The 18,680-nt window shown below is 38.1% G+C and overlaps 1 protein-coding gene and 1 long non-coding RNA gene across 2 annotated transcripts; both read left to right on the forward strand.

The window, feature by feature from the left end:
- The first annotated feature begins 2,195 nt into the window (after positions 1–2,195).
- On the forward strand, positions 2,196–3,769 carry LOC113018085 (selection and upkeep of intraepithelial T-cells protein 1-like). The gene is made up of 3 exons (XM_026161154.1): positions 2,196–2,391; positions 2,984–3,322; positions 3,402–3,769. The coding sequence occupies exons 1-3, from the start codon at positions 2,328–2,330 to the stop codon at positions 3,635–3,637; spliced, it is 639 nt and encodes a 212-aa protein (XP_026016939.1). The 5' UTR covers positions 2,196–2,327; the 3' UTR covers positions 3,638–3,769.
- Positions 3,770–14,573: 10,804 nt separating this feature from the next.
- LOC113018115 (uncharacterized) lies at positions 14,574–17,728 on the forward strand. The gene is made up of 3 exons (XR_003271709.1): positions 14,574–14,602; positions 16,841–16,925; positions 17,579–17,728. It is a non-coding gene; the product is annotated as an uncharacterized LOC113018115 (long non-coding RNA).
- Positions 17,729–18,680: the final 952 nt, after the last annotated feature.

Here is an 18,680-nt window from a genome sequence, read left to right on the forward strand (position 1 = left end):
TAAACTACAAAGAAATTAAAAATCATTTCTTTTTTTAACACATATTTCCAGTGATGGTAATAATGGAATTACTAACAGCATTACTTTTTTCAGTAACCAGTAATCTAACGAATAACTATTTCTATCGTTACAATGCAGTTAATGTTACTAACAAGAAAATGCGGTGCGGTCGCGTTACTGTTTTTCAACAAACAGACGGTTGAAGCTGTGTTCAGCTTACCGCATCTTATATCAGTTGCACGGAAGTAGCTGTAAGTAATCTGGGCACTACAGCTTTAAGCAGCTGCGCGCTCCCACGGGCGGCAATCGCATTCTCTAATGTGGAGCCATTACCTCTGAAATAAACAGCATCACTGATAATAAAGCATCAGTAATAAAATAATTAGTCAGAATCAGTTCCGAATGTGAATTTTAATGTGAATTTAAATGTTTAGCCACTCTGCTAAATCATCAGATTACTGAATTTCTGCAGCATTCATCTATTTTCTTATTTTAGTTTTACACCTAATGTTTATATAAGTTATATTTTTTATTACCTTAACAAATTTTTAAACATTTCCTCTTTTATCATCATCACCATCTGATAAGGTCTCTGATTGCAATAGACTGCATTCATAGGGATCATTTTTCACAGAAAGACTCACTTGATTCATGACATGTCAGAAGAATTATTTGAACAATTTATGTAACGAGCCTCATATAGTTTGCATCCAGCCATGTTCTGTATTACTTCAAATATTGGCTGATAGTTTGACACTGTTTTTATTTTTGTATCAACATTTGTGTGTCAAATCTGTAAGCACTGTTCTGATGTTTTTGTGATTGGCATCTTAAAAATACAGTGCATTCTGGATCTACCTTCTTTGTTGTCATTTATTTTTGTTACAATGTATTTTAGAAACTTTCACATCTATAAATAGGTTGTAAGGTATATATAGTCCCCACGTTAGATGGGCTCACTCAAAATACTTTACTAACAAGTAGCAAATGGTTTGTAACTTCCTAAATAAGTTTATTAAGATATTTAAGAGTATATAGATAATCTATTGAAAAAGAAGTTGATCAATAGTGAGTTACAGCTTTGGCAGCCTTTAAGTGACAGTTATAAATGTATTGTAAGACATCTGTTAAGCTATAGCAGCTGACTGATGTAACCCTGACATTCAGTGTTAATAAAACATCTAGTATGAAACTAGTATGTGCAGTACATGTAGAGTTTATAGTATTACATAGATTATGTTAAGCATCTACTTACCTGTTACCAATGATTTTGTATACCATTGAACATCCTGAAACGACTGGTTTGTAACTGATGCAGAGTAGCATCTATAAATGATTAATGAGTTTTAGAAAAGGAAAACAGAATTAATAAAAAGTGTTATACATTAGCTTATTCATCATGAATAAAGTGTATAAAGCAGTGCTCGTAAGCTATTAACTGATTATGAGAAATACTTTGTAGATGCTGTAGAGATAATTAAGTAACCATTAACTAATGTTTAATAGTGTGCATTTATTATAAAGTGTTACTCAAAAACTTGAAACAAGCCTAAATAATAATGAATCCATTAATTATAAGAGATCTATACCAATTATGTTTTTGTAATCCTCAGGACATTTCTTTTTCAACTGAGACTTCTCCTATAGATCTCAAAAATGAAAAGAGAAGGTTCAAGCTTAGTCAAAGAGCATGAGCTTGATATAAGACCTGGTTTCTACAGACGGATACAATGAAAAAATGAGGAAAAGGTCAAAGTTTCTTCTTGCTCCGTACAATAATCTTTGAACTGTGACGTGCTGCTCAGATGTAACAGGCACTGTTTGATTGTGAAATAGCCTCTATACGATTGGTCAAAATGCTCTGTTTCATTTAGTTATATTTTGATACTTATAATTTTATAATTTTACACACACACACACACACACACACACACACACACACACACACACACACACAAAAAAAAAAACCTCTCTTGATTCATGCTCAATCATCCAGATAAGGAAATCACAGAATGTTGATGATGTTCCTCTGGAAGAAGCCCACTGGGAAAACCTAGGAAAATACTTCCCACAGGCAGTTAGGTTTACGACCCAGCTGTGGAACGGGGTGGGGCCTGTCCCCTCAGGTCCACCCACTTCACATATATTGAGAGGTTTTCAGGAATGCATTTTATTATATCGTATGTTATGTCAGATTGTTTTTGTAAGACCATAAATGGGTTTAGATATTGCATGCAAATAATAATAATAATAATAATAATAATAATATATACCACTGAATTGTGATTCGAAGACTAAAAGGGCGATTTTCTGTCTACACGCAAAACATGTTTAAAAACAGCCACACAGTCTTTTCAGCAATGCTGTGGACTCTTGCCTCAGCTTCTGAAGGTAAGGTGAAATCAAACTAGTGAACTATGTGAACTGAGTTATTTCATAATGAAAGAGTAATCTGTTTTTGGTTTTAACAGACTGTCGAGCAGCTGGGTGCAGATAGATGTTGTTTGTCCTAGCTTAGAATAGAGCTCTGCCTCATGGCAGTTTGTTTAAAACTTGTTTCCAGTTTTGTCTTATCTTTCCAACTTTACTATCAGACATGTGACTGCTCACATTTTTTTTTTTTTTCTGAGTTTGAAATTCTCATGTTGTGCCTGTTTCCAATCAAACTGTGTGGTTTTTATCGGTACCTAGATCTCTCTAAAACAGATCTCAGTGAGAAGACCTGTTTAAAAAAGGATTTGATAATAACTTGAGCAGTTATCATAAGGAGTCATAAATTTAGGGAAAAACAACATGGAGATAATCATGAATCAAATCGAATTAAGAACTGCTTGAAGATGTATCTGGTGCTTTCCAACACTAACCCACATCTTTGCTATCATAACAAGTAGCTCCACTGTGCATCAGTGCAATGGCAATAGAAATGAGATGATGTACTTTGAACATTCATTTTCTCCATTCTGTTTCTTTTTCCTTCTTTCAGACCAGAATAATATCACAGCTGAGTTTGGACAGAACGTTACTCTAACATGTCAAGCTCCAAACAACGACATGATAGGTGTAATGTGGAGGAGAGCTGACCTGGGGGAAAAATATGTCTATTTGAACCGCGAAGGGCAACCTCAGCCACAAGAGCAGCATCCATCTTTTATGAACCGGGTGGATCTTAAGGACACACAGATGAAGGATGGAGACGTGTCTTTGATTCTGAAGAATGTGACACTTAATGATACTGGAACATACGAGTGTCGTGTCTTCATCGATGAAACACACCCGTGGAAATCCATCAGCATCATCTACCTGATTGTTGTTGATCCTCCAGGTGAGTGAGTAGAGTTGAGTGTGTGTGTGATCAGAGGTGAAGTTGTTGATGAATAAACAAAGCTGTTTCTCACCCGCAGATACACCAGGAGGACTCTTTCAAGATCGATCTGTTGGAGTGGAAGTTGGTCTGATAATTCTTGTGATAATGATTGTTGGAGTGATTATTTTTGTGGTTTGTTTTGGGATCAATGGAAAGCGACAAAAGGCAGAAAAATGTCTGGACTTGAAAACGAAATATAAATGTTTAATTGGAGCTCTAGAAAAAGGAGAGGCTGCTGTATCCACTTTTCATACTAGTCAATTTGGTAATTAATTTCTATGTATATGTTTATATTTGTCATTGGTGTTTTAAATTGTGGCAGTGTGTGGAATGTGGGTCAGTTGTGCAAATATTGAACGCAAGTATCATGAAAAATATCAACAAATACATTTAAAATATAAACAGATGAAGATAAAACTCAATTTAAACATGTTTACAAAGGTGAAAAAGCAAAATTAATAAATAATTTTCAAAAAGTAGTGTGATGTGTGTATTTTTGTCTCTGACTGCATTGTTTTTTGTATATGAAAATGATGAGATAAGTTACTTTTTATCTGATCGCTCAGCTGTGACCCAAGGCCCAAACCTTTAATCCCATTAAAGTATCTCAGGGCAGATTAGCTCATGCTGTGCTTTATTTGCGTGTGAAGCCTGATAAGTTTATCTAGTTTGAAATTTTCAGTTTATTATAGAAGCAATAATCACTACACAGGGTCAAAGGCACAGAGACAAACTGCAACACTAAAATGTTAAAAACCCAGCAGATCTTTAGACACTAAGTAATAAACAAAGTCATAAATCAGGCTTCATATTCATTATCAGATGAACAACGCCCTTCCCGTAAATCACGGGTTTGTCGAGCCGATAGTAAATCTAAACATTAACTTTCTTAACTTGTCCGGGACGTGCAGGCCAAGTTTTTCTGTTTGAAGTCTCAAATGCAGTCATGTGTTGTTTGACAAAGTGTGTTTAAGAAGAAGCAAATTATTAGGCTGATGGCAAACATGCAAAGAAAAGCAGAAAAACAAAAAAACAAAAGAAGAAGCTAAAACTACAAGACACAGGTGCACTAAATCACAAGACATTAGACAAAGGAAGCAAAACTAAAAGCAAAGCACAAAAAAAGAAAAGTACACACAGAACAAGGAAAATAACAAGAGCTCACCTCTGGTATAGCCGAAGGCAATGAGACAAATCTGGTGGCTTGGTCAAAGGCTGCTGGCAATGCAGCAACAGAGGTGGAGGGACTCAGAACTAGATGGTGCAGAACTCCTGGACTTAGGTGTATGTACAGGTGATAAAGGGGAGACTGGATAGGGTTCAGGTCATGTGCGTCATTTGGAAGGTCTGCATACACACACAATAACAGTTTTTGGGGTGGTCTGCAAAGGTGCACAACAAAGTGATTCAGATAGAATCGACCCAGAAACACCATTAACAGTTTCTGTTCATAAAAACAGAAAAATGTAATCTCTGACTGGGCAGACTGAGAAACACAGGCAGTCACGACACACGCTAGCTTAGGAGCACAACAAAAGGTTTGCGATGGAGATAATTTAGGGAGCATTAGTAACATAGGCAAACTCTGATAGGTACATACAATCTCTGCATGTCATTGGCAAACTGACCTATACACGCCATGAGCAAACTGAGAGATAAGCACAGTGGATGATGTCAGAATAAAGAATACAAAAAGCCACAGATATACTCAGCTCAGAAAAAGGTTTTCTGTTAATAAAAATAAAACCATGTAAATAGAAATAAAACCGTGAAAGTCTAAAGAAAAGAGAAAGGAAGTGCACAATTAATTCATTACAAATTTTATCTGTTAATTTTTAAGACAAATGACTGACGGTGTGTTTCGTTAAGAGGAAAAACAGGAACTGAGTCAGACATCAGTCACTTGTCACAAGATATGATATCTATGGCAACTGTACTGGGGGGAAACAACAACATAAAATACAACTTAGTGTACCACAAGTTTTTGCCCAGATTTAAAAGTTGGGATTGTTTGTGTTTTACTTTTTTTCACTTAAAAATGCTGCTGTAGCTCTGGTGGCAGAGTGGGTCACCTACTGAGCGGAAGGTTGGTGGTTTGATCCCAGTCTGCTCCAGTCTGCATCCCAAATATCCTTGGACAACATACTAACTCCATGTTGCTTTCCGATGCATCGGAGTGTGAATGTGTGTGAATGTTAGATAGAAGCACTAAAAAGCTTAGATAAAGTGCTTGTGTGAATGGCTGTAACTATGTGAATGAATGAGTATTGTAAAGTGCTTTGACTGCTCAGACAAATAAAATTGTTGTTTTGTTTTGTCGGTCATGGCTTTGGTAAGTAATCAATAATCTAATCTGATAAGATCTGCTTCAAAATGTCTTTGGCTCCTTCTGACTGTAAACCACGAATCTAACAAGAAGAGTTCAGGGTTCCCTTTCTGTATATCATCACACTAATCAGGGAGGAAACACGTCTGTGGAAATCCATCAGCACCATCAGCATTAGTGTTGCTAATCCTTCAGGTGAGTGAGCTTATTGTGTCTGTCATCAAAGGAGAAGCCAGCTGTTGATGTTGTTTTCTAATGATGATCTTATTGAGACTTTGTAGAAATCAGCTGACACCTCACACCTGTTTCTAACCTGCAAGTCCAGCAGGAGCGCTTGTAGAGGGTCAATCTGTTTGAGTCATTGTTGGTCTGTCAATTACAGCTGTAGTGATTTTTGTGGCTTTTGTTATCTATATGTTGTTTTTTTATTTTAGTCAGATAACTGTGCACAAATCAACTATTGTGCTTATTAAATGAAACAAAAAGGCATTTAAAATAAGTCAGGGGAAAAGTCTTAGAATAGAATAGAATAGAATAGAATAGAATAGAATAGAATAGAATAGAATAGAATAGAATAATCCTTTAATTGTCCCACAAGGGGGAATTTGGTTAGTAACAGCAGCCAGAAAGACACATGTAAACATCTATGTTTGTTGGGAGCAGTTCTGATTGTACAGTCTGACAGCTGCAGGGAGGAAGGACCTGCGGAAACGCTCCTTCATGCATGTAGGATGCAGCAGTCTCTCACTGAAGGAGCTCTGCAGTTCAGCAACATTTACATGCATGGGGTGGGAGACTCTGTCCATCAGAAATGTTATTTTGGCCAGAGTCCTTCTGTCTCCCACCACCTGCACTGGGTCCAGGGTCTTACACGTGTGTGTTCATTTTTCTTAGATATGAGACTTAAAATTACGTCACATGTATATCAAGATTAAAGATTTTAGACTCTTTTGTGTCATTATGAAAGCATTAAAAACACACGGTGCATAACAAAAACCTAATGTGCATTTACTGGCAGGGAAAATTGACTAAATACAATATCTGAACACAATTAAAATAGTAGCCAGTGCATGGATCTACCTGAGTGTTGTGAATTGAACAAAGTTTTGCATGTAGAACAAACAAGATGAGCGTCACTCTGGAGATTGACTTTCTTTATCTACAGTTTATAACAGGAAAAATCTAACTAAAGTAGACAGTAAAGTTAAATACCTCTTCTCGGTCATCCAGACATCTTTCTGGTGATATTATGTTAAAACACCATGGAAACTATAAAAAACAGGTGAAATGAGTGAGTCAGTATAAATACAACACACTAACTATATTAGCTTTATCCTGTAATGTTTCTGCATTACGATGATCACCTGTTTTCCATTCTCTAAGTAAATTATTAGCTTTTATTTGATTAAGTTAAATCTTAGCTGTTTGGGCTGAGTTTTGTGGTGGATGATTGTTTGATGAAGTGTGACAGGACTGAACACAGTGCTCACAATCCTCATGGTACATTTATGGAAACAGGACATTAGATTGCCACCAGTCAAATGTCAAACAAGGTTTTTGTACTTGATAAAATTACGTAAACATCTCCGCTCCACTCTAGTGTCAGTAATAGTATCAGTAACATTTCCAGTATAGCAAACCACTAGTAAATGTGTAAAACTGCAGATGTGCCGTAGTACAGCTGCATTACCAGTAGATGACAGCAGACTTCCACTGTGGATCAAAGTCATTTGGCGGTTCACTGAGACTCTGTGGGTTTGTGTGATTCAGGAACAATGAGAAAATAATATCAAAAGTCCAGTCTGAATCCCATGTTCATCAGATTGAGAATCGTGTTTATTGGCCAAGTATATGTGCAAACACATACAAGGAATTCGGTTCTGGTAGATGGTGTCTCTCGAGCACAACAATGTAAATCAGAACAATATGCAGACTACGCAGTGTACACACACACACACACACAAACACACACACACACAAACAAAAGTGTATAAGCCAGCAATGTAATAACAAATCTAAATCTTATATACAGAAAAATACAGAATTACAGAAATGAATACCACAAGTGTAGATAAGGTGCAGTTGCAGTCTTTTAGTGGGGAGCAGTTTGACAGTTCAACTGTTTAGGAGGGAGATGGCAAGGGGAAAGTTTTCCCCTGGAACGTATTGAAATTTTAAGTTTTAAAAAGTGTTTCGTGGACTCAGATGCTCGATTTTCCTCCTTGTTTGACCTTCTTTTTTTCGTTTCCTTTGGTGAGTAGTGTGTGATCACGGTTTTTGTATATGTAATTGTATGTGAGTGTACATTTTATATGTACTTTTGTATACTTTAAATAAAATTTGTTTAAAAAAAAAAAGCAAGGGGAAAGAAACTGTTCCTGTGTCAGGTGGTCCTGGTCTACAGGCTTTTGTACCGTCTGCCAGAGGGCAGCAGGTCAAAAAGTCTGGGTGCAGGGTGTGAGGGGTCTGTGATGATTTTCCCTGCCCGTTTCCTCGTTCTTGAGAGGTGCCGGTCCTGGATGATGAGCGGGGGGGGGGGGGGGGGGGGGGGGTCGTTCTTTTCGACGTTTGTAGTTTAAGTAGTAGTAGTAGTTAGTATTAGTAAGTAGTTTAAACACCAAAACATAGTTGTTGTTTTTAAGTTTGACTTTATTTATGTATTTATTTAAACTTATTTTTAGTTGATTTCTTTGATTATTTTGAGAATTGAAAATAACACATAAGAAAATAGTTCCCATGCGCAGTCAAGGTGTGCCCTCGCGGAAACGTGCAGCTGGGTTGTCTGAATATCAATCCGCCACAAGCTATAAATCCACTGTTCTGCACAATGGAAATTTTTTTTATGATGCCATTTGTATTTCGTAAGTTTATATTTAGGGTTTATATACAACCAGCTTCTTTTTTTTTACGGTTCAGCTAGTGAGAAACCTTTTTAACCCAACCTCCAAAGGTAAGTTTAGACTAGCTTTATTTGTTCTGAATTTTCTGCTTTCTGCTGGTTGTTGGCAGCTGCTGAACTTCTTAAACGCACTCTTTATACTTTGGTGTTTTCACGTTTTTATTTACTTTCCTTTCTCTTTACATTTAAGAAAGTCGGGGGGAAATTCCAACTAGTGTGATTTCAAATTTTTAAAAACATTCACTGATGTGCAACGAGATTTTGGTGACACCACACTGTGCGTGTCACCAAAATCGTATCTCTTTGTTTTTCGTAGACTGTCACACAGCTGGCTGCAAACAGATGCTGTGTTTAATATTTGGAAACTATCAGGTTTTAATTCATAAAGCTGAACTTTATGCTTCCACTGAGGAGGCATAAAGAACAGGAATAGTTCATATGCATGTGCTTCGTTTTGATTGGCTAATTTTTTACATGAGTGAGAAACACCTGTTACTGAGTTATCACATAAAAACATGTGTGTTCTGAATCTGTGTCTTTGGTTGAGTAGAGTACAGACCTCTAGTCTCTCTAGTTGTGGCTCATCAACATCAAAATTTCTGTAAAAGATAACAGTTTATTCTCTCTCTGCTCTGTTTGCTTTTCACACCACACAGATGTTACAGCTGAACAGATCACTCGTTCTGAGAGGGACAGGCACTCTTAGCAAAGCAGTTGTCATCCATCTGTTGAAAAAGGTGGATCTGCAGGACAGACAGATGGATCAAGACGTCTCTTTGATTCTAAAGAATGTACCAACAAATAACAGGCATAAATCCATCAGCATCATCAACCTGAGAGTTGTTGTCCCTCCAGGTGAGTGAGTAGAGTTGAGTGTGTGTGTGATCAGAGGTGAAGCTGCTTCCTGGTTGTTGATGTTTGTTTCTAAAGATGTTGTTGATGAGACTTTGTAGAAAGCAGCTGGTCTGAGTGATGTGATCAGAGTGCAGTAGATAATGTCTGACAGCAGTTTGAAGAGGAAATGGATTCTGTTCTGTTCTTCACTCATCACCTACCTGACAGCTGACACCTCACACCTGTTTCTCACCTGCAGGTCAGCCAGGAGGAGACACAGAGGATGGAGGGAAGGAGGATGGAGGGAAGGAGGATGGAGGGAAGGAGGATGGAGCCTCTAGAGGACATCCTGGAGAGAAGAGTGGATCTGTTGGACTCATCATCGGTCTTTCAGTTGCTGCTGTGGTTGTTTTTACTGCTGTTGTTGTTGTTTCGATCTACATAACATATAAAAATTGTTGTCAGGACTCAGATCATCCTCCCACTGAACCACAGACTGAAATGTCTGAGAGATTTCTGAACTCTGAATCTCCTGCTGATGAACACAGAGACAGAAATGACCCGGAAGCCAACAACAGTCACCAACACCACAAGGATCCCTGATGTCACTCTGACACTTGAGAATGAACTACTTCATCCTCAGCAAACAGCAGGACTGATTCCAGAGAGAAACATCAGAGTGCAGTAGATAATGTCTGACAGCAGTTTGAAGAGGAAATGGATTCTGTTCTGTTCTTCACTCATCACCTACCTGACAGCTGACACCTCACACCTGTTTCTCACCTGCAGGTCAGACAGGAGGACACACAGAGGATGGAGGGAAGGAGGCTGGAGGGAAGGAGGATGGATCTGTTGGACTGAAAGTCGGTCTATCAGTTGCTGCTGTTGTTGTTGTTGTTGTTGTTGTTTCTTTTTTGATCTACCAAAAAAAGAAGGTTAAGAAGATGAACTATGAATCTACTTGCTCATCACAGTCCTAAATTCTGTTTCACTGAAATCAAGAAGGATGATTTTAAGACAAAGAAACTAATAATGCTGAACCTCAATCAGAGGGACATCAAACACGTCCATATTTATTTTTGATTTCACATTTCTCTGATTTTCATCAGACTTGTTTAGACTGTTACATGAAATTTCACATGATGAACCTACAGCATTGAAATCTGTGACTTATTTTATCAGGTTAGCTGCTCATCCCAGTGTAAGTTTCAAGTCTTAAAGTTATTTTCATTTCTGCCTCACTTCATATGTGGAGAACACAGGAGGTCACATTATCAAACAAATACACATCAAACAAGATCAAGGTTTTTCAAAATAAAATATTCAGCTTCTGAGTGAACTCGTTTTAAACAAATCTGTGATTGTCAGCAGACTTTGTTCATCATTTGTTTGCCCTCCTTATTTGTCACTTCAGTGTCCTGTATGTTACAATAACAGAGTCACTGAGTGTGTTTCATCTTCAGGTTCAGCTGTTTGTGACATCAAACTGGTTCTGTGAGGTTTGAACAACACAAATTAATCCTCATGCAAAGATCAGCTGTTACAGTATAATTATTGATACTGACTGAACCAACCTGCACCATAAACACTGCATGTGGTGAAGAAACGATGGATTACTGTGGATTATAAACAATCAGTGATCTGCCTGATAGTGTTTAGGATTTATTGATCATCTTCAACTGAATGAATGTTATATTGTACAGTGTTATAATGTACAGTGTTATAATGTACAGTGTTATGTTATTTTTCAGTGTAACTGCAGATTTGGATGTTTTCTCTGATCTTTTCTTTCCATCAATGCATCTCTGTTACTGCAGTCTACATTTCAAAATAAGGTCAAATGTTATTGATTAATGAATTTATTACTTTTTTGTGACTCTGTTTATTGACAATAAAGTTTTGAAAACATTTTTATGGCATGTTGTCTTTTAATTCTTTTCATTTAGTTCAGCAGAGTTTGAACTCAAAACTCGGACTAACCAGTGGTTCCAGTTTTGATGATGATGTCATCGTTAGGTTTGTGGTGTGTTGGAGCAAAACAATGAATTGCTATAGGAGAGCTCCTGATTAGATCATAAACATATTCTAAAATCATTTCTCTATATCAGCTTCATCTACATGTCTGCTATCGGATCATCGTGCAACCTGCAACACTTTCACAGTAAAAGCCCCCTTAAAGCTCTCTAATGTAGCCCCATTACCTAATTAAAAAGTAATGCAATATAATACATGTAAAAATGAAGGAACTGACTGCTAATGACAACTGGGTAAAACAAACTAGAAGCATCACTGACAATTTGCTTGTATCTTTATAGACTTTAAGGTCAAACACCGCCCACTAGTGGCCATATATATAAATGATTTGGGAGAATAAATAAATAATAAATGTTCCATCAAAGTTATGAAATATAATCAGATGATCTTAAAACAGTTATGATCTTCTGGTCGTGTGTGTTAGTGTGGCAACTTTAAGCCACAGCACTTTATTTCAAAGTATTTCCAGAAAAGAAAAAAAAACTACACTTTGTGTACACTGATGTTCTTTATATTTAATTCTATTCACTTCTATCTTTAGACAAGGCATAACATGAGTTACCTCCTCTGTGTTTGAACCAATAGAAAAGATGGTGCTCAGAGGAAGAGGGCGGGCTTTACTTGGTGTCAGTGACAGAAATGACAAAAAGCTGAAATGAGTGAGAAGGACGATGAAGGAAACATCTGTGCTGTGTCTGCTCTGTAAGTAGAATCTCTGTGTTTGTTTGAATTCTTGTACTTTGACTGTCTGCTCTCCTGATAACTGATGATGGAGGAGAAGACATGAAAAACAAATCAGGCTGAATCTAAACTGCAGGATGAAAGGTGTCCCATATAATCACACTGATTACTGTTCTAGCAGCTGAATGGCTGATGTTTACAAAGAGTAAAAATGTAAAATGTAAAAAATGTAAAAATTGTCATTGAATGAAAAACAGGCCCAAGTTTATTTTCAGCACAGAAGCCAAGTTCGATTCAGTTTATTGAATATCAAGTTCTGCATCAGATTAACTTTAACTAGTGATGACTTCATACATTTCTCTACAGACTCATTACTCTACTAATTTACATTTAATCTGTAGATTTATCTGACCTAACATCAGCAACTACTTCTGATAAACCAGCCAGAGTCTGTGCTGTAGCCCACTTAAAAAACACGAAAGTCACATGGGCCCAGTGAGCTTAAATCTTCAGTCTAATCAAAATAGAGTTTTTCTTGGCATTGTTGTTAAAAACAAAACAAAACAAAAACATAAATCACACAGGCTATAAACTGCTAATGCTACCCAGTCATGTGCAAAGTGTTAGGGAAATTGTGAAAGGATTCAGGGTCACCTGATCCAGCCCTAACTATATGCTTTAGCAAAAAGGAAAGTTTTAAGCCTAATCTTAAAAGTAGAGATAGTGTCTGTCTCCCGAATCCAAACTGGAAGCTGGTTCCACAGAAGAGGGGCCTGAAAACTGAAGGCTCTCCCTCCCATTCTACTTTTAAATACTCTAGGAACAACAAGTAGGCCTGCAGAGCGAGAGCGAAGTGCTCTAATAGGGTGATATGGTACTACAAGGTCATTAAGATAAGATGGGGCCTGATTATTTAAGACCTTGTATGTGAGGAGCAGGATTTTGAATTCAATTCTGGATTTAACAGGAAGCCAATGAAGGGAAGCCAAAACAGGAGAAATATGCTCTCTCTTTCTAGTCCCTGTCAGGACTCTTGCTGCAGCATTTTGGATTAGCTGAAGGCTTTTCAGGGAGTTTTTAGGACATCCTGATAATAATGAATTACAGTCGTCCAGCCTGGAAGTAATAAATGCATGACCTAGTTTTTCAGCATCACATACATACGTCATACTACATATTTGTTTAAAATGTGCATTGAAGGACATATTCTGGTTAAAAAATCACTCAAAGGTTCCTCACAGTGTTACTGGAGGCAAAGATACTGACACTGTTGACACAGATTAAGAATCTGGTTAGATACCATTTTTCCGTAACTCCATACAAACAGTTTGTCAGCTGTTTGTGTGGAGTTGTTCTTTGTGTTGACTTCAAATCAACCTAAATGTCATTTCTCTTTAGTTCTGATTTCACTGCTGAGCTGCACAACAAACCAAGGTCAGTAACCTTCTTCTGTCACAGTTTAAACCTGATAAATTGATATGAAATAATGATATAAACTGATATGACCTGATTAAATTTCAGTATGGATCACAGACATAAAATTGACAAAGCAAAGAGCATTTTTAACAACTGTCTAAGACAGAAGTTATAAAATATAAAATTTCAACAGTTTTTCATTGTAACCCTCACAGCTCGTCTGACTGTGAGTCCCAGCAGCTCTCAGTTCTTTAAAGGAGACTTTGTGTCTCTGAGCTGTGAGGAGGACGACAGCTCTGCTGGATGGACTCTGAGGAGAAACACAAGCAAAGGAAACATCACTCAGTGTGGAGATGGGTGGGGAAAACCAGTTGGTTCTTCCTGTAACATCACTCTTTTCCCATTGGACAGTGGAGTTTACTGGTGTGAGTCCAGAGAGGGTCCCATCAGTAACATGGTTAACCTGACAGTCACTGGTAAGCTGAGTGTGTGGAGTTAGTGTTGATGAAGCTGTGTGTAAATGGATGAAATGCTGTAGTTTGTCTCTGTGTTGAGGTGGATCAGTGATCCTGCAGAGTCCTGTCCTCCCTGTGATGGAGGGAGATGACGTCACTCTGCTCTGTAAAACAAAGACCACTCCCTCCAACCTCCCAGCTGCTTTCTATAAAGATGGCTCCCTCATCAGGAAGCAGCCTACAGGTCACATGACCATCCAGCATGTTTCCAGGTCTGATGAAGGCCTCTACAAGTGTGACATCAGCGGTCATGGAGAGTCTCCATCCAGCTGGATCACTGTCACAGGTGACACACTCACCTGTCTGTGTTTCTGCAGCTTTCAACATTCACAATGTGACGACAACTTAATGACTGTGTTTGCTTTATTTTAGGGAACACACCACCACACCTCCACCTACAACACCACCTCCACCTACCTCCACGTCTCCTCTTGTTGTCTCTGTGTTGTCATGTGTTGGATCAGTGTGTGTTGTGGTTCTACTGGTGTTACTGGTTCTGCTGGTGAGACGATGTGTTCACAGGAAACCTGAAGGTGAGACTCAGACTTGTTGATTTATAGTATAATTAAAATTAAATTAAATTAAAATTATAAAGTATAATTTTTCATGTCTGAGTTTGTTTATTAGAACAAAGTTCATATCCATCATGATCACAGTAACAACTTTCCTAGAATTAATCTCTGTTTTAGATATTTAATTCATATTACTGTTTAATTTTGTTCATTTTAATCAGATCAAGATGTTGGAGAAGATGATGTCATCACTGACATCATGTGCAGTGTCATCAACATATCAAACTGTCAGCTACAGCCAATCAGTGTTTTCATATTTTTTTTTATAATGTGAGGATATCTGTAAATATATCCTCACATAATGTATCTTTAACAAGATTTAAAATATTATAATACTAGTTTCTCCCTCTCCCTTCCCCTGTTTGAGGGGCGTGGGAATAATGAGGAAAATTGGAATGAACCAATGACCAAACACTTTGAAACTGGGAGCTCAAAAGGTTTTAACATTAAATGGAAAACCCGACAATGCCACCCTGGGAATTTCACCAAGAGAATATCCAGTTAATATATTATAAACTTCAGACAGAGTCGTGGTTCAGTGTAAAAATAAACAATTTATTGACAGCAATTTAATTTATTTTATTATTATATTTTGGTATATTTATCAGATCAAGATGCTGGAGAAGTTCTGATGATCACTGTCATCAACATATCAATATATCAAACTTTCAGCAACAGCCAGTCAGACAAAGTGATTGGTTGTCACTTGTAGGGCTGGAAACGCAACCAGCGAGTGACTCCTGGAGATGGAGGGAAAAGGTGTGAGTCACTGAAAATGAGGGGGAACAGGTGTTAGTTGGAAGTTACAGATGCCAGTCCAAGGTGTACAGGGAGGCAGGCAGGTGAGCATGAGTGGGAAACTGAGCTGACCAGCGATTGAACCCAGGCAGGTTATGGCAGCGACTCAGCAACAACCAGAGGTCTCCAGCGAGCAGAAGCACAAAGGTCAAATACACAAAAATACACAAAAAACTATGACAAGAAGTAATAACTGTGGTGGCCTAGACTGACGAAGGGTTGCAGATGATCTGACGAAGTTTGATTGTGAGCGCTGGTCTTAAGAAGCCAGCAGTTCAGATTATACTCAGGTGCAGCCTGTCAGTGGTGGAATGCTGGCACTGTGAAAAAACCCAGCCCTCACCTGGACCATGACTAGACTGACTTTAGTATGAATGTAGAATCATATTTAGATCATCATCATTGATGATATGATGGGTTATGAGGACATTATGGAGCATGTGATCAGAAGTGTAAAAATGTAGATTAGTGTTACAGTCAAAAAACAAAGTCGTGATTTGATGCAATTAAAACCTGAAATCGCATATTTCAGTTCATACTTTTATTATTAATTCATTTGTCTTAACTAAAATGTGCAAACTCATGTGTCTTTAACTCTGTACTTACTGAGTGTTGTTCACTGTGAGCTGGACTGTGTGTTTGTGGTCTGTGGTTAACTGAAGCTAACAGCTCTGCAGTCGTCCAGCATCCTGTTTCTGATAGAAAGAAACACTTCAGCTGCAGGTGTTTCAACACAGAGCTACTCATTTAAAAAAGGGGAAGGGACATGGAGACATCATTTGGAAAAGCACTTCTCTAAACTCTGCACACAGACCATCATCTCATTTAAAGTGAATCTTAATGATATTCAGTATTCTGTTCCAGTGTTATTCACTGTTTTCCTCTATATTTATCCTTTGACTTTCCTTATACTTATGTGACTTCAACATTTTAAAACGAGTCTATCTCAGTATCTATACTTCATTTATGACTTCTAGAAAGTTAATAATTTGTTAGTTTCTGTGACATGTTGACCACATGATTCTAGTTTAACTGTAGTCTGAAGCTGGTGACACCTCTCACCACAGTCTGGACTGGTTTGGCCAATAATAGTGTTCATGCTGTGAGAAGGTGTTTGCTTTGTGCTCTGTGGTAAAGCGAGTCAGTCTGTACTGAAAGCAGGTGGCAGCTTTGTGGTTGTCCACTTTTCTTTTCCACAGAAACACCCCCACTTCTCTATTGTCAAAGCTGTTTCACAGTCGAGGTGTTGAGAACACTGAAACACTGCTACAGTTACAATAAAGATTATCACTTGATCTCTTCATAGTGCATCATGACAGATAATAATTTAATTGTGAATTGTACTGAATTAAACAAGTGCAGTTTATGTACCTGCAGTAATTAAATGTGTTTTATTCTCAGAATGTGATTCAGCTGTGATCTACTCAGCAGTGAAAACTGAAGATGTCAGTTATGGACAAACAACCATCAGAGCAAGAAGGCCCAGGTACAGCTGCTCTTTTATCTATCAGAGTGAAGCTAGCTGCTCACCCTGTTTCCAGCCATCAAGCTAACCTAAGCTAACAAAAGTCCATCACAGCTCTTTACTAGATAAAAACTTAATTCAAACTGGTAAACCTTTAACTGGGAGCATGTGTGAACCGGAGACGTGGAGATAAGATAAGATAAGATAACCTTTATTAGTCCCACACGTGGGAAATTTGGTTTGATAGATAGGAAAGGCTGATTGAACTAAAAAGCTTGTAATCACTGTAATCACAACCTTTCAGTAAGCCGCTGCTGCTGGGTGCTTTTTGCCACTTTTACTTCTTTATTGTTTAAACAGACATAACATTTTGCCCTCATACCTGTTTCTACATTAGTTATCAAGACTAATTTAACATTAATATTGATTATCGTAGATGACAAGTTCAAAAACTTTTCCAGTAACACACATTAATAAATGCCTTCCTGTGTAAATGTAGTCCGTCAAAAAGACAACCGCCCCCTACTGTCTAAATGTTTATTGAACAAAAGATGCTGTTATATTGTAACTGTGACGCGTTCACTGTCCTCCTTCTTTCACTTTGCTGTATATAAAGAGAACAGAGAGGCTCTGCTTTGTGCTTATATTCTCCTCCTGTGTGTTTGTGTGTGCAGAGTTTCTACCAGAGCCAAATGTCATCTACTCCTCACTGAAGTCGTCCACCAGTCCAACCACTGGGATCCAGCTGCTGCTCTCTAACTGGTCCACACAGCAGCTCAGACCTGACACATTCACTGTAAACACATTGGTTTATATTCTGTTTGTTCTCCTCATGAAGGAAACCTCACACAACCTCTGAGGGGAGAAAGATCAAATGGAGAATTATTATTATTTTATATTATAAAAAAAAGCTGGAAAATGTAAAACCTAAAAAATTTCTCCAAAGACATTTTTTTTTCTATTTTTTTAAAAAAAAAATCTTTACCAAGACTTTCAGAGTAAAGCAGATTAAAAAGCAGCTGTACACAGGTATCTTAGTTGCTGTGCATGTCTGCTGTTCTCTATGGAGTTATAAGGAACATCTACATAAAGATGATGATGATGATGATGATGATGGTGACATCTGTCTCAAAACAAGTCTGAGCGAATCTGGAGACACAGACAATCATTTTCAGAAAGTTAATAAGTAAAGAAAGTTAAAAAAAAAAAACTTCAGAAAAGTAGACCTGAAAGTCACCTGCTTATCAAACATTACAGACTCTGTCATAGTTATCATATTTAATTTTATGGACAGGACTAAATGCCTGCACACCACCCTCAGCTACGTGGACAAGAAGCAAGGTAACTATGTGAGACTTGACTACAGTTCAGCGTTTAACACAATAGTGCCCAGCAGACTGTTCACAAAGCTCAGGGATCTGGGACTCAACAGCCGTCTGTGTGCATGGGTGTTGGACTTCCTCACTGGCAGAACTCAGGTGGTGAGGGTGGGTAGATGCATCTCCAGCAGCATCATCATCAACACAGGAGCGCCAGAGGGGTGTGTCCTCTCACCACTGCTCTACTCCCTCTACACTTCAGACTGTGGCCACCCATGGCTCCAACACCATTGTTAAGCTTGCTGACGACACAGTGGCGTTAGGCGCCATCTCCAACAACGATGAGGCGGCCTACATGGAGGAAGAGAAGAATCTGGCATCATGGTGCCAGGACAACCACCTCCAGCTGAACGTCAGCAAGACCAAGGAGCTGGTGGTGGACTTCAGAAGGCATCAG

Source organism: Astatotilapia calliptera, unplaced genomic scaffold (genome assembly GCF_900246225.1).
Source record: "Astatotilapia calliptera unplaced genomic scaffold, fAstCal1.2 U_scaffold_4, whole genome shotgun sequence".
Taxonomy (NCBI): Eukaryota; Metazoa; Chordata; class Actinopteri; order Cichliformes; family Cichlidae; genus Astatotilapia; species Astatotilapia calliptera.